Source organism: Ochotona princeps, chromosome 26 (genome assembly GCF_030435755.1).
Source record: "Ochotona princeps isolate mOchPri1 chromosome 26, mOchPri1.hap1, whole genome shotgun sequence".
In the NCBI taxonomy this organism is placed as follows: domain Eukaryota; kingdom Metazoa; phylum Chordata; class Mammalia; order Lagomorpha; family Ochotonidae; genus Ochotona; species Ochotona princeps.
Window position 1 is genome coordinate 8,370,914 of NC_080857.1, and position 16,225 is coordinate 8,387,138.

The following is a 16,225-nucleotide window of genomic DNA, read 5'->3' on the forward strand; positions in this document are numbered from 1 at the left end:
CCTGATTTGCAGCAAATTAAGTTGGCAATAAATGATGACTCCTTCTGGAATTTTCTTTTTTAAATGTTTATTTTTCACCTGCTTGAAAGGCAGAGTGATAGAAAGTGGAGGGGAGAGAGAGAGAGAGGGAAAAAGTGTCTCCCACCCACTGGTTCACTCCCAAAGAGTGAGTGGGCCAGGCTGAAGCCGAGAGCCAAAAGCTTCATCTCTCTTGCCTTTCAATGAATACATAAATAAAAATGAATCTTAAAAAAATATTAAGGGGCTGGCACCATGGCTGAATAGGCAAATCCTTCATCCTGTGGCGTCAGTGTCCCGTATGGGTGCTAGTTCATGTCCTGAATGTTCCACTTCCAATCCAGCTCTCTGATTATTCCTGGAAAACATAGAGGACAGCCCAAAGCCATGGGACCCGGCATCAATCTGGGAGACCCAGAAGAAGCTCCTGGCTCCTGGTTTCAGATCAGCTCAGCTCTGGCTGTTGCGGCCATTTGGGGAGTTATCCAGTGGATGGAAGACCTTCCCCATCTTTCCTTCTCTCTGTAAGTCTACATTTCAGATGAAAATAAATCTTTAAAAATAAAAAAAGATTTTTTTTTTAAGTCAGAGTTACAAAGATAGAGAGAGAGAGAGGTTTCCCATCTACTGGCTCCCCAAATGACCAGAGGAGTGGGTCCTGCATCAGGCCAAAGACAGGAGCTCAGAGCCTCTCCTGGATCTCCCACGCAGTAGCAGGGACCAGAGCACTTGGGCCATCCTCTGCTTCTTCTGCAGGCCCTTAACAGGGAGCAGGACCAGAAGTGCAGCAGCTGGGGCAGGAACCAGCCCCCATGTGGGATGCCAGCATTGCAGGTGGTGGCATTATCCATGATGCCATTATGTTGGCCCTGACTTATATTTCATTTTCTAATTTTCTTAAAAAAGGCTCTCTGCCTACTTCAGTTCTCAAAGGGATGGACTATTCCATTTAAGCATGTCCTCAGTTCATTGAAAAACACATCAACCATGGAACAAACCTTTGGCAGGAGAGACTTTTTCTCTCTGTCTCTCTCTCTCTCTCTGTTTATTTTTATTTGAAAGACAGACATTAAAGAGAGAAGGGACAAAGATCTTTCATTTAGGGGTTCACTCTCCAAATGAGCGCAATAGCTGGAGGTGCCTTAACCAGAAGCCAGGAGTCAGGAGTTGCTTCCAGGTCTCCTATGTGGATTCAAGGTCCCAAGGCTTTAGCCATTCTCTGCTGCTTTCCCAGACCACAAGCAGGAAACTGGGTGGGAAGTGGAGCAGCTAGGACACCAATCAGTGTCCTTGTGGGATCCTGGCATTTGCAAGGGGAGGGTTAGCTCATTGAACCTGAATTTTAAATTTCAAACTGTGTCCACATATTGGCGTATCAATCAGTGGACGACCTCATCGAGCGAAACTGGCAGCGATTCATAACCGGAGAACTATTAACACCACTCGAGCACATATCTCAGAGCATGCCCCACATCCGGGACTCGGGGAGGGCGGGAAACCGGGTGGGGCTTCCCCCTCGATATCCCCCTTTACCTCAGATACAAGATGGAAACAATGGGGACATAATAGTATTACCCACTTCCCTATCCCCCTGAACCTTTTTTTTTTCTTTTTCTTTCTTTAACTGTAATTAACTATGTAAAGATTGTCAACAACACAATAAAATAGAAGAAAAAAAAAAAAAAAAAAAAAAAACGGGATTATTAGATGCTTGTCAGGAGGCTTCTTTTTTTTTTAAAAGATTTATTTATTTTAATTGGAATGTCAGATACACATAGAGGAGGAGAGACAGAGAGGAAGATCCTCCATCCGATGATTCACTCCCCAAGAGACCGCAACGGGCCGGTGCTGAGCCAATCTGAAGCCAGGAGCCAGAAACCTCTTTCCAGGTCTCCCACACGGGTGCAGGGTCCCAAGGCTTTGGGCCGTCCTTGACTGCTGGATGGGAATGGAGCTGCCGGGATTAGAACCGATGCCCATATGGGATCCCGGTGGTTCAGGGAGAGGACTTTCCCACCGCTAGGCCACTGCGCCGGGCCCAAATATTGGGATATTCCTAATGCAATCTTGTCCTCTCTTTCTCCACACACACTAAGCACAAAACAGAAAGTAGACTGAGTCAGAAAATTGCCTGAGGCTCATGCTGGTATCTTGGGTTTTCCCAGGACCCATTTCCTTTGTTCTGCTTCACAGGGGCATCCCAGAAAATTCCTCCAGGTTGAAGGAGTGGTAGACTCTCTTCTCCACTTTGCCAGAAATAGTAATAAGGGCAGAGTCTTTTCCCTCTTCAGATGAAAGTTGCTTAATTTTAAATGTTAGGTGCAGACCAGTTTAAAAGCTTCACTCATTATTCAGACTAACTGGGACATCCGCAGGCCCCGAGATGGTGTCACTGGCAGTGCAGATGGCCTCTTATGCCTTCATTCACTCATTCATTCTGTTATTTAGAACTCTTGATTACAAATGACAGAAAGGCAACCTAAATTAATTTACAGAAAAGGAAAATGTGTTGTAGTCCTGTGGGGTTGTGTCCTAGAACCCAGGACTGAGAACAAGGCTGAACTCCAGGAACAAGTTGGCGTTGAGTTCCAGAACTTCTGGAACCCTCCCCTAAACTCACATCTAGTGTTAAAACTAAACTCTTGTGTTGTGGTTTAGGTTTGAGCCAAATGTTTAATTCCTAGGTTTTTGCCTCTTACTTAAAAAGCATTTTAAGCACAGGCACCAACATGACGTAAAAAAGTAATAAGGTTTATTCAGAGACTATGGAACACAGACACAGGTGTGTCATGTTCAGGGAGAGTGAGCCAGGAAGTGAAAGGCTAAGGGAGTGAGACTGCTGCCTCTGATCTTGGAGTCCGTCCGTGGGAAGGAAGAGAACAAGTGGGTATGTGAGAAGCCAAGAGCCCGAGCGATGAGGCATGTGGCAAAGCACAAGTCCATCCACCCCAGCATGCACCTCAAGGGGCTTGGGAGGGAAGTGGTTATACAACCATCTCCCCAGCCACCGCCCCTCAGGTTCCAGGTAATGACACTTGAGTGGTCATTCGACTCACAAATGGGCAGAAAGGATCGCATAGGCCGGGGAGCTGTGGCTTTCAAACTCCTGACCCTGAACTAGCTGCCAGCACTGTATCATTTGGACAGCATTTTTGATGCTAGATACTACCAGGTCCCAGTCTACTGATCCTTCTGTAGGCTTAATGTTTCCTTGTCATGGCTCCCCTTTCTCTCCTTCTTTGTAAATCTGTCTTTCAAATGAAAATAAGTCTTAAGTCTATATAGTTAAAATGTGTCTTTTCTTTTTAAATACATTTATTCATTTTTTTCCCCACCCACCTGAAGGATAGAGGGAGAGAGAGGTCTTAATTTCTCTGGTTCATTCTCCAAATGCTGCTGACACTCAGGGCTGAGCCAGGAGGAAGCCAGGGACCAGAACCTCTGCCCTCCTCTGCCCTGTGTGTGGCAGGAACCAAGCATTTGGGCCATTGCCTGCTGCCCCTGAGCACACACACATTAGCATTGAGCTGGACCAAAAGCACAGGTGCTTGAACTGAAACTAGCACTCTGACATGGGATGCAGGTGTAAAGGCAAGGACCTAGCCTTGGTGCCTCAATGCTGCCCCTAAAAAATATATGTAAAAAACTTATTTGGGTCTGTGTTGAGCAGGTTATGCTTCTGCCTACAGCAACAGCATCCCAGCATGGATGCCAGTTCAAGTCCCAGCTGCTCCATTGCTGATCCAGCTCCCTGCTTCTGACCTGGGAAGACAGCAGAGGGTGGCCCAAGTCCTTGTTACCCTACTTTCATATGAAAGACCCAGAAGAAGCTCCTGGCTACTGGCTTCAGATCAGCTCGGCTCCTGCCAGTGCAGCCATTTTGGGGGAGTGAGCCAGTGGGTGGAAAACTTCTCTGTCTTTCCTCTCTGTTGTATGTAAGTCTGCCTTTCAAATGAAAATAAATAAATCTTTAATATGTATATTTACTTATTTGCTTGTGAAGGAACTAGAGGAAGAGAGAGAGAGAGAGGGCACTCTTGTGTGCTGTCTCATGCCCCAAATGTCCACAGTGCCTGGGTGTGAGCCAAGCCCAGTTCCTGAGCCATCACCTGCTGCCTCCCGCATATGTATCAGTTAAGGAGCTGAGACTGGGGGCAGAGATGGGCACTCCAATATGGATGTGCTCATCCCAAGCGATGTCGTAGCTGAGCCAAAGCCTGCCCATCAATCCCTCATTTAAAAGGTTAGCATTCGATTTATTCATAAGTACCATTTATTGTTAAGCTTAAAAAAAAAAATCAGTTTGCAACCTCCGTGCCTTTAATGCTAACAGAGTTAACAAGAAGCACCTAACAGCACAGTGGGGTAAGCTACGAGCTGAAGCAGTCACACCGCATGTGGGCGCTGGGGTGAGTCTCGCTGCTCCTCTTCCCCTGCAGCCCCTTGCTAAGACGCCTGGGAAAGCAGCAGAAGGTGGCCCAAGTACTTGGGACACTAAGGTGGAGTTCCTGGCTGACTTAACCCAGTTTCCGCCGCTGCAGCCATGTGTAGAGTGAGCCAGCGGATGGAAAATCAGTCAGTCTGTATCTCTCTCTTCCTTTCAAATTACATCTTAAACACAAAGAATCACAGTGGGCTGTTGGTTTGACTTCGGTTTGCGTTTGTCTTGTACTCTCACTGTCACTGAATTTCTCAGAGAAACTTGGTGATTGGCGTTCTGTAATTTTCTGCATTCTGATTTTGGCTGACTGCTGCCATGGGGCATGGCAATGGCACGTTGTTCAGCTCCTGTATTTCTGGTAGAAGGCTTTGCCCAGGTTTCGCTTACAGACAAGCAGAGGTGTGCTCTGAAAGAGACCTTGGGACCCCCTAAGGTCTCGCAGGCTCCCGTCTCTCTGGGGTGTCTGAGCCGCTAACCCGTTTGGTGTAGGTCTCTTGCGTGGCTTGAAGTTGAACTTGCTGTTACAACAAACACAATCGCTGGCCTGAAATGTCAAGAAAGCCACCCTTCCAGGCCCGGCCCCTCCGCGGACCCCGCCCCGCCCCGCGGCCCCGCCCCCGTGGGCCCCGCCCAGGCACGTCCCGCTGCCCTGCCCCGACCCCGCCCTTCCGCAGGTCCGGCCCCGCCCCTCCTCAGGTCCGGTGCAACCGCGGGCCCCGCCCCGGCCCCGCCCCCTCGCGGGCTCCGCCCCGGCCCCGGCCCAAGCTCTCCGCCCCCCCATAGGGCCCTGGCCAATCACGTTTCCCAGCATGCACCGCGACGGCGGAGCCTTCAAACCGGCGTTTGGTTGCCGCCGCCATTTCTGAATCGGGGGACTGCTGTGCCAGCTGGAGCGATGGCGCTGTTCCCGGCGTTTGCGGGCGTGAGGGAGGCCGCCGAGGGTGGGAGCGCCAGGAAAGGTAAGAACGCAGGATCTCGGTGGGCTCGAGAGACCGTTTCACGGGCCCGGGTTTGGGCTTGTCCGGACATTGTATCCCAGAGTTCTCCGCGGCGCAGCACAGCCTTCTGGGAGGGGCCGCAGGTTTCAGGGTTCCGGGTTGCAGGCCGGAGGGTCTCTGTTGGGGTGCAGGTAGCGCAGCGGGTGGTAGAAGGGTGAGGAGGACGGGGGAGAGGCCTGGGAGCCGGGACCAGGTGGTCCCGGAGTGGTGGAGGCCTGAGGCGCTCTGTCTTTAAAGGGGAGACGCCTGTCAGCTCCCGATGGACATGTCGTGACGACCGCGGGTACTTGAGCAAGTCTGGAGAGGCTTGTTTCGGGGCAGAAGGAGATCCGTGCCTGCCCGTGGGGGTCTTCACAAAGGCCGTGGGTAGGGCTTATCGCTGCACAGGTTTCCAAGGTTTTTTTTTTTTAGTCTCCCAGATACTTGTCGTCTTAGTTGTCTGTGAAGTTTTTGCAAGTGCTCTCCCTCTAATTTATCCCTTTCCTGTTGCGCTTCTGAACTCCTTATCCTGTCTCCTGGTCGAGCCTCGAGCAGCGCTGTAGGGCTCCAGGTGGAGGTGTTCCTGACAGCCCAGGAGCGCTGCTGGTAAAACTGAAGCCACTTGGGGACAGCTGACGTAGAGAGCCCAGCTGGCCTTTATTCTAGACTTGCACGGTCCTCAGAACCAGAGCCGGGTCAGGGAGTTCAGGAGCCGAGACCTGCAGGTGGAAGGGCCGTGGGAAGTGGTCCTAATGGGCCAGGGTCCCTGCTTCCTTCAAGCTGGCTCTGCCAGTTCTTGAAGTGCAGCAGCCATGTCTGATGGAGGCTCAGCTGTCAGGCCCCAAAGATGCATGCTGTACCGGTCGGCTTTCCGTGAATGGACGCCCCCTACCTGGGTGGTGTTGGACCTGGGAGGGTGCAAGTTCCAGAGGCGTCCTCAGGCCTCAGTTCGACCTAAGCTGCGTCAGTGTGCTCTCCTAGTTCTTAGACTCGCCTGTTGGTGACACTTCTAGCCCTGAATAATTTCCTTCGAGAGAGCATGGTGTGGCTTTCCTTGCCTGGATTCATTGTTGCATGCTTAGTTAAAATGTAGTAGGTGTTCAGTAAATATTTGTAGGTGAACAGGCCAATAGTTGGCCTTTTTTTTTTTTTTTAATTGGAAAGGCAGATTTACAGAGGGAAGAGAGAGAAAGGTTTTCAATCTACCAGGCAGGTGCAGGGTCCCAAGGCTTTGGGCCGTCCTTTGCTGCTTTCCCTGGGCAGCAGGGAGCTGGATGGGAAGTGGAGCAGCCAGGACATGAACCGGCGCCCATATGGGATCCTGGTGCGTTCAAGGCGAGGACTTTAGGGACTTTAGCTGCTAGGCCACCGCGCCGGGCCCAGTTTATTTTATTTTTTAATGGAAAGGCAGATTTACAGAGAGAAGGAGAGTCGGATCCTGCATCTGTGGGTTCACTCCTCACGTAGCCACTCCTCACTAGCCAGAGCTGAACTGATCCAAAGCCTGGAGCCAGGAGCCAGGAGCCAGGAGCTTCTTCTAGGTTTCCCATGCAGGTTCATGATGCCAAGGCTTTGTACCATTCTCTAATGTTTTCCCAGGCCATGAGCAGGGAGCTGGATGCGAAATAGATCATCTGGGACTCGAACCGGTGTCCATAAGGGATCCCAGTGCTTATGAGGGAGGATTAGCCATTTAAGCCGTCACAACGGGCCCCCTTGTTCTTAAATGCCTACCATTCTGTCTCTACCCTCAGTCTAGACATCACTCTGACAGAAGAGTACTGAATCTGGCTGTTTTTATGTATTTCTCTATTTTTGTTAGTGCCCAGAACTCCATTGTATGGATGTCACATACTTTATTTAGCCATTGGTCTCCTACCAAGGACATTTGGACCATTTCCACTCTTGTGCTATTGTAAATAGAAACATTGTGCTTTCTTCTCACACTGTAACATGTTCCTGAAAAGTGTAAGATAGTGTTAGTGTTGGTGGGTGCAGAGTTTGGACTCAGGAGAGGTTAAACTCCTGGACAGGAAGTCAGGGAACAGGCGGAGGGAGCGAGGGGCTCTGCTCTGCACTGTTGGAGCTGGGCCAAGGCTGAAGGGGCAGCACCTTGGGGAAGGAGTCTGTGCAGGGCTACTGGTTCAGCACTGAAAGCTTGTCCTTGACTTGTGGGCTCAATGGACAGGCACACCGTGCACCTGTTATGGCCAAAGCAGCAGCCCCCAGGCTGTGAGCTCCTCAGTGCTGGAATGTTTTACTTTACTCTGTTTTTTTTTTTTAAGTTGAAAAAATTTTATTTATTTGAAAGAATTAAATAGGGAAATACAGAGGTAGAGAGGTCTGCCATCTGCTGGTTCACTCCCCAAACGGCTGCAACGGCTGCTGGGCCTGGACCAGTCCAAAGCCAGAACTTCCTCCTGGTCTCCCATGTGGGTGCAGGGCTTGAGCACTTGGCGCATCCTCCACTGCCTCCCAGGTGCGTTAGCAGGGAGCTGGATCAGAAGTGAAGCAGTTGGAACACCAACAGGCGCCTGTCTGGAGTGCTGGCACTGCAGGTGACAGCTTCATGTGCTGTGCCATGGCACAGGCTTGCTGGAACTTTTTTCCTTTTTTCTTGTTCAGAATGTTTATTAGGATTGTGTACCTAGAAGAGTGTTACTTGGGAATCAGATGTTTGGACAGGGTTGGGATGGAAGATGGCCTATCAGCTGTTAGTGATAACATGAAGCAGGTGACTTAGCTATATTTGGGGTTGAAAATTTAACCTGACCCTGACCCTGCTTGCTCTTCTCTGTACATCAGAAAATGGCACCACTCTTCAACTGATCCAGTGCCTGGGCACGTGCCCTGCCTCCTGGGCCTGCTCTGAGCCCTAACGCGCAGCTCTGAGGTTCTTTAGTTTCTGCTCCAGACCCACCCTGATACTACAGCAGCCTCCTGAACTCCCCATTTTTATGCCTATCTTTTTTTTTTTTTTGAGATTTTTTTTTTATTGAAAAGTCAGATTTATAAAGAGGAGAGACAAGGAGAAAGATCTTCCGTCTGCTGGGCTCACTCACCAAGTGCTCTGCAATGGCCGTAGCTGAGCCGATCAGAAGCTAGGAGCCTACTCCAGGTCTCCCATGGGTACAGGGTAGCAAGGCTTTGAGTCGTCCTCTGCTGTTTTCCCAGGCCACAAGCAGGGAGCTGGAAGGGAAGTGGAGCAGCTGGGACACGAATTGGTGCCAATATGGGATCCCAGTGCAAGCAAGACTTCAGCCACTAGGCTACTGCACTGGGCCCTGTTCCTACCTTCATTTCTTGAAGCCTCACCACAACATAGCAACAGTTTTTTTTTTGTAAGTTTTTTTTTTTTTTTTTTTTGGAAAGGCTGATATACAGAGAGAAGATCTTCTGTCTGCTGGTTCACTCCCCAAATGGCCACAAAGGCTGGATGGAACTGAGCTGATACGAAGCCAGGAGTCAGGAGCCTCCTCCCAGTATCCCATGTGGGTGCAGGGTCCCAATGCGTTCGCCATCCTCCAGTGTTTTTCCAGGCTACAAATAGGGAGCTGGACGGGAAGTGGAGCAGCCAGGGTATGAACTGGCACATTAATGGGATCCTGGTGCTTGCAAGGTGAGGATGCAGCCACTAGGCTATCACACCAGGCCCCACAGCAACAGTTTTAAGGGTGTGGGGGGAAGGGGAAGGGTGACATTGTGGACTAGCTGCTAAAGCCTCCACCTGCAGCACCAGGATGCCCTAGGGGTGCCAGTTTGTGTTCTGGCTGGTTCACCTGCTTCGGCTCCCCGATAGTGAGCCTAGGAAGGCAGCAAAGCATGACCCAGGGGCTTGTGCTGTAGCACTCACGTGGCAGACAAGGCCCAAGTTCTCGGCTTCCGCCTGGCCGAGCTCTGGCGTTGCAGTAGTTTGGGGAGTGAATCTGTGGGTGGAAGATCTCTCTCCTTCTGTCTGCCTCTTTCTCTAATCTTTTGAATAAAGAAGACTAACAATTTGTGTGCCACTCACTGGGCTACATGCTTTTTGAATTGTAATTCACTGGGTCTTTGTCACAGTTGAATGATGTTAGGGTTCTGTTATTTGCCTTTTTCTTGAAGAGGACAGGGAGGTGCGGAGCACGGAAGGTGTTTACTCAGGCTCAAGTGATTGGATCTTAAGTCATAGAGCCATGAGTGGTCTGGTTTCAAAGTCCGTGAAAACTTTTCTTTATTACTGATGTTTTGAACGTGGTGTCTGATGTTGTTCTTGTTCAGAACTCTTGGACCAACCATCCTTTGTTTTCAGGGCAAGCCTCAAGTCTCTGAGCAGTTTTGTTTTTTTTTAAGATTTATTTATTTTTATTTGAAAGGCAGATTTCCTGAGAGAAGGAGACAGATCTGCCATCTGCTGGTTCACTCCCCAAGTGGCCATGTGGGTGCAGGGTGCCAAGGCTTTGGGCCGTCCTCGACTGCTCTCCTGGGCCACAGGCAGGGAGCTGGATGGGAAGTGAGTCTGCTGGGACACAAACCAGCACCCATAAGGGAGTCCCAGTGCTAGCAAGGTGAGGATTTAGCCAGCAGGCTACTTGCTGGGTCCTGAGCAGTGGTTTTTTTTGTTTGTTTGTTTTTTTTTTTTTTTTTTTTTTTAAGATTTTATTATTGTTGGAAAGCCGGATATACAGAGAGGAGGAGAGACAGAGAGGAAGATCTTCCATCCGATGTTTCACTCCCCAAGTGAGCCGCAACGGGCCGGTGCGCGCCAATCCGATGCCGGGAACCTGGAACCTCTTCCGGGTCTCCCACGCGGATGCAGGGTCCCAATGCATTGGGCCGTCCTCGACTGCTTTCCCAGGCCACAAGCAGGGAGCTGGATGGGAAGTGGAGCTGCGGGGATTAGAACCGGCGCCCACATGGGATCCCGGGGCTTTCAAGGCGAGGACTTTAGCCGCTAAACCACGCCGCCGGGCCCGTGAGCAGTGTTTTTAAGGCTCCATCTCTCCAGCTTCGTTTGACCCCACTGCCCCTCAGCCACCATCGCCTGGTTTCCCCAGAGCGTCAGCCTTCCCCGTTGGGACTTTGGAGTAGGTCGTTCCCTCTGCTTGTGCTCATCTTAGCAGCACTTGCTGGCCTCCACGTCCTTACATTTTAGGTGAGTTGTTCTCCCCACAGCCTTGTTTGAGTTAGGGAACCCAGTCCCGGTTCACTGTGCTGTGGGTTTGTTCTTTAGCTTGTTGCTGCCATATTGTGTACAGCAGTGTCTCAGCTCTGTAGCATGAGGCTGCGTCTGTCTGGTTCTCATGTGTTCCCGGCACCTAGAACAGGACCTGTCACTTTCTGGAAAGATACAGAAGCGGAGAAAAAGTGTTTTGTTCGGAGTTGGACAACTAATTTGAACTCAGGTTCTTCTGGCAACAGGGTTTTTGTTAGAACCATTCTGTGTTATTTCAGTGAAGCTGTTGGAATGCTTAGCTTTCCAGACCCAGGAAGGCTGGACTTCACTCACTGTGTTAAATGTGGTTGTCAGCTATTTCTGCTGGGGATTTTCACAAATGAATTTGTGTTCTCAGATTCTTTGTCAGAAAATAGGGCTTTGATCAAGATAAGAGGTTGCCTTATTTTTAAAGGAACAAATATTTTCTCTAATGCTAATGTTAATTTACTTACACAGTTGTACCTGGGAATGTTTTTTTTTTTTTAAGATTTATTCATTTTATTACAAAGTCAGATATACAGAGAGGAGGAGAGACAGAGAGGACGATCTTCTGTCCGATGATTCACTCCCCAAGTGAGCCGCAACGGGCTGGTGCTCACCGATCTGAAGCCGGGAACCTGGAACCTCTTCCGGGTCTCCCACATGGGTGCAGTGTCCCAATGCATTGGGCCGTCCTCGACTGCTTTCCCAGGCCACAAGCAGGGAGCTGGATGGAAAGTGGAGCTGCTGGGATTAGAACCGGCGCCCGTATGGGATCCCGGGGCTTTCAAGTCCATATAGGACTTTAGCCGCTAGGCCATGCCGCCGGGCCCCCTGGGAATGTTTTAAAATAGCGGAGAGGCACTCACCTCTGAGTCCCTTTAAACCAGTCATCAGTGACATTTTATCACCGCAGAATGGGAGGCAGTAAATTTGCATAGTTTACTCAGGTGTAACTTGGAATTTATTTTTAACAGGTAAGGCTATTCATAGAAATTCTTTCCTGTATTCAGGGTAGAACTGAAGTGCTGTCTAGTGAGGGAGAGGGAGAGTTATATGGTGATTTCACTGTGTTTTGTTCTGTTGTTTCTTGGAAAGATTTTACCTGCTGGTGCTGGAGTGATGGCTCAGTTGGCCAACCCTCAACCTACATGGGCACCAGTTCATGTCTCAGCTATTCCACTTCCCATCAGGCTCTCTGCTTAGAGCCTGGGAAAGCAGTAGAGGATAGCTCAAATCCTTGGGTTCCTGCAATCACGTGGGAGACCCATAGGAAGCTCCTGACTCCCATGGGCTCAGCTCCAGCCATTATGGCCATCTGGGGAGTGAACCAGCAGATGGAAGATCTTTTGTCTCCCTCCCTTTTTCCCTCGGTGTAAATCTGCCTTTCCCATAAGAATAAATAGGTTAAAAGATTTTACCTGCTGCGGCTATGCCAGGTACGCGCTTTCCTTGCGTGGTGGTCGTGAGGTGACTTCTCTGCCGATGCTTGCATCTGTCCTCCTCTTCCAGAGGTGTGTGGGGGTGGGGGCAGAGTGCAGGGCTCCAGGGGAGTGCCAGCTGTGGCCTGCTTGCTGGCTCACAGGAACCAGAGGTCTGTCGGGGTCAGGTCCTCTCTTAAACCCTAGGCATGCCCTGTCTTGGTGGCCTGCTTTGTAGTGTGCTGCATTCTGCTCACTGCTGGCACAGTTGTCTCTGGTTTCTGTCAATCACGGTACATTTTCTAAGGATGAAGTAACTTTTGAAAAGGACTTTGCAATCTAATTAATGAAGCATCTTTAATCTCAGACAACTCGAACCCAGTGCTCCTGGTTGTGGCTAACCCACTGGGCCCTGGGATGATGTTTCAAAGATAGTTATCTTATGTCATAGCGAGTTTTTATGCGTGCTTTGATGTTTTTCACTTTTAGGGGTTGTTTCAATCAGAGTCGAAGTCCTTAGAACAGAACAGAGTGTTTTGATGCGCTTGTGCTCATGAGACTGTGCAAGGGGTCAGTGTGAAGCCTTGTTGCCTTTCAGGCCACACTTGTAACGATGACTTCTGCTTAAGCTGCAAGATGAGTTCACTCTTAAATGTTTTAGAGTGTGTTAAAACAGGCCATGCCCTGTGAAATGCAGGTGTCGTGGATTGCACTGGGCTTCTGAGGCTGTTTGAGTATCTGCTGGGGCGATGCTAGTGTCGCATGGCGGAACACCTGGTTTAGAACCTGACGTTGGCTTCCAACTCCAGCTTCTTGGTGAAGCAGAAGCCGTGGTGGTGGCTAAAGTAACTGGGTTCCTGCCACCCACATTGGGTAGATGGATTAAGTTTGCCACTGTGGCCTGGCACCAGCCCAGCCCTGGCCGTTGTGGCTGTGAGCCAGCAGGTGGGAGTGCGCTAGTGCATGCACTCGCTCGCAGGTCTGATAGTGACCTTGAATTAGGACGTCACTTTGTAAGATGGACGGATTTCTTGCTCTAGAGATCACATTGAGGCAATTCATTGATCTTTTATCCCTTTGCATGTGCAGAATTAGACTGGCTGAGCAACCCAAGCTTTTGTGTTGAAAGCCTGACATCGCTGACGCACCAGACTGAGAAGCCGGCAGCTGTGGTTGGCAGCGGGGTCCCACTGACAAGGTAACTTTCTTTTTTCTTTTTTTTTTTAATGGAGAACCCCCCAAAATTGATTGGAGTCCTGGGGTGAGAGGCTAGTGCAGTTATAATGTGGATAATTTTTTTTTAAGATTTATGTATTTTTATTACAAAGTCAGATATGCAGGGAGGAGGAGAGATAGAGAGGAAAATCTTCCGTCCGATGAATCGCTCCCCAAGTGAGCACAATGGCTGGTGCTGTGCCGATCCGGAGCCAGGACCCAGGAGCCAGGAACTTCCTCCAGGTCCCCACATGGGTGCAGGATCCCAAAGCATTGGGCTGTCCTCAACTGCTTTCCCAGGCCACAAGCAGGGAGCTGGATGGGAAGTGGAGCTGCTGGGATTAGAACTGGCGCCCATATGGGATCTCGGTGCGTTCAAGGCAAGGACTTTAGCCACTAGGCCACGGTGCCAGGCCCAAGGTAACTTTCTCACCTGGGTTTTGGTCTTTGTCCGTTCCCTCTCTGCAGCTTGGCTAAGATGAGGCTCTGCTGTAGTGGAGCTCGTCAGCTCGCCATCTGACTTGCAGAGTGATCCTGGGGCCCTTCCCCTTGACCCCCCTTGTACCCATCACTCATGGCTCCCTTTGCATTGCCCTGGTGAGGACCTGCCACAGTTAGTGCCTGTACAGGAGCTGGGAGGGAGCTGGATCACTGTGCTGTTAAATGCCTTGGCTGACCTCACTGGTGGCCCGTAGGATATTTATTGTGGTTCGGGTATTTCTCTAGTTGACATTTTTAACTTTCCCGTAGAAATAAGAGGAGCTTATAAGTATGGGATGAAATTATGTTTTCATCAGGGTAAGCAGAATATATCCAGCTGTGAAAGGTTTTATTGAAGATCATGGAATTAAAAAATGTACTGCCTCACAAATAGAGACTAGATATGCTGTGGTTATGTTACTCTAGTGAAATCCTACAAAACCCCGTCCTCGGCATGTGTGTGGAGCCTTTGGAAATGGAGACTAGTTGATGCCCAAGAGGCTGTTTGCAGGAGGTTTAGTGAGGGGGAAAGAGTTCATTGCTGACTTCCAAGACAAGGACCATAACCAAGCCTTTGCTTTGCAGTAAGGACGTGTTAACATGATACATGACAAAGGACATGTTAACATGATACATGACACAGAGCATAAATCTTTTATGAGGTTGCTATAAAAATACTGTGTTTGAGGGGCCAGTATTGTGGTACACTAGGTTAAGCCATCATCTGCGACATGGCACCAGCATCCCATGTGAGCATCGTTTGAATCCCAGCTGGTCCACTTCCAATCCAGCTCCATTACTTATGGGCCTGGGACAGCCGTGGATCCTTGTAGCCATATGGGAGGCCCAGATGGGATTCCACGCTGTTGGCTTTGGCCTGGCCCGGCCCCTGCTCTTCTGTTCATTTGGGGGAGTGAATCAGCAGAGGAAAGATTTCCCCCACCCCACCCCACCCCATAACTCTACCTTTCAAATAAATTGATTTTTTAATAGTTGTTTCTAAAAATACTATATTTGATAAAGTAAATAGCAAGTTGCTTTCACTTAAAGATGAAGATCTGTTGAAAGTTCATGAAAGTGTGTTGTTGATTTCAGGAATACATGTAGGTTTTGTGTATTTATTTGGAAGGCAGAGTCACAGGGCTGGCTGGGCCCAGGGCCAGGAGTGCCTTCTGGGTCTCGGCTGCAGAGGCCTGAGGCCGTGGGCCATCTGCTTTCCTAGGCGCATTACCAGGGAGCTGGAGTGAAAGCAGGAGACCTGGATTCCAATGGGCACTCTGATGGGAAATGTGGGCCCTAATGCTTGCCTAGAACTTAGGTTTTAGTTCTGTTTTTACGGACTTCTGAATTATCCTCATTTACATGCAAAATGTGTATTTAGAAACTACTAAACTTAGAATTTCTTCATTTGTTTTTGTCTAGATCTAATTGTTAAGTCTTTATTTAAATCGTAATTCAGGTAGATGCTGTATCAAATAGGCAAACAGTATTTTTGGAGTTCCTTATTGCCTGTTTACTGATTTGCATATTATTTTCCCAGTGTCTCTTGAAAATTCTAAAGCCAGTTTTCCCAAATAGGGATTCTCTGAAATCAGAGAGTACCGATGAGCGTGGCAGCGATCAAAAGCCCACACAAGCGAGTAGAAAGAAGAGGAAGGAGAGAAGGAAGAAAAGGAAGCATGGGCATGGCGAGAAGCCCAAGAGGAAGCACGGGCGGTCGGGCAGCAGCGGGTCGGCCTCGGGCTCGGATTCCGAGCAGGACGGGTCCTCCCGAGGCAGCAGGAGGGGCTCTGGGAAGCCCAGGTAGGGTGCACTCTCGGGGGCTGCGGCTCCTGAGATCCCGGGGTGTGCCCTTGGTTGTGGCCCCACGTTAGGCACCGAGCCACAAGGGAGCTGTACCTCCAGAGGAACTTAAGAAAAGGAAAAGTAGTATAAAAAAAAAAAGCCATGGACGTGACCTCGAGTAATGTTGACTAAACAGAATAGTAGTTATATTGGCGTCTGATTGAGAGCAAGAGTCTGGGGGGTGGGGTGGTTCTTCAAAGGAGGGAGCCGGGCTTGCTGATGTGTGGCGGGGTCAGGGCCTTACCCGCTTCAAGGCTTCCACCTGTGACGACCGCTGGCTTTCGCTTGGTCAAGGTAAGACAAACGCCTTGTTTCCCCTCCAGGGACTCCTTGCTGGGGAGTTGCTGGGCACTTGCCTCCATCCTTGGTTTAGGAGCGCCGTGCTGAAGGTGTAAAACAGCTCCTGACCGCAGTCTTGGGCTCCTTCTCCTGGTGGGCTGCGTCTCCCCAACATTTCACTCTGCCCTGCTGAGCGTGCTGAGGCTGTTAGAGTGGTCACAGCCTAGGTGCCAGCCGGCTTCTCCCTCTGCCTGCTGAGCGTGCTGAGGCTGTTAGAGTGGTCACAGCCTAGGTGCCAGCCAGGTTCTCCCTCTGCCTGCTGTCGATCCCCTCCATGGGCAGTGCCTTGCTTACCAGTCAGCTGAGCGATATGTGC

The 16,225-nt window shown here is 50.0% G+C and overlaps 1 protein-coding gene across 2 annotated transcripts in view; it reads left to right on the forward strand.

Annotated features, from left to right (window-relative positions):
- The first annotated feature begins 5,261 nt into the window (after positions 1-5,261).
- The window catches only part of NRDE2 (NRDE-2, necessary for RNA interference, domain containing), a 33,529-nt gene continuing 22,565 nt past the window's right edge, over positions 5,262-16,225 (forward strand). Inside the window, exons 1-3 of one of the 2 annotated variants that reach the window (XM_004584564.2) lie at positions 5,262-5,418; positions 13,120-13,228; positions 15,304-15,528. In XM_004584564.2, coding sequence (XP_004584621.2) covers positions 5,355-5,418; positions 13,120-13,228; positions 15,304-15,528 — 398 coding nt within the window. In that variant the 5' untranslated portion in view covers positions 5,262-5,354. Of the gene's footprint in view, positions 5,419-8,873; positions 9,056-13,119; positions 13,229-15,303; positions 15,529-16,225 lie in introns of those variants that run through there. The other variant, XM_058655189.1, reaches the window with a different exon arrangement.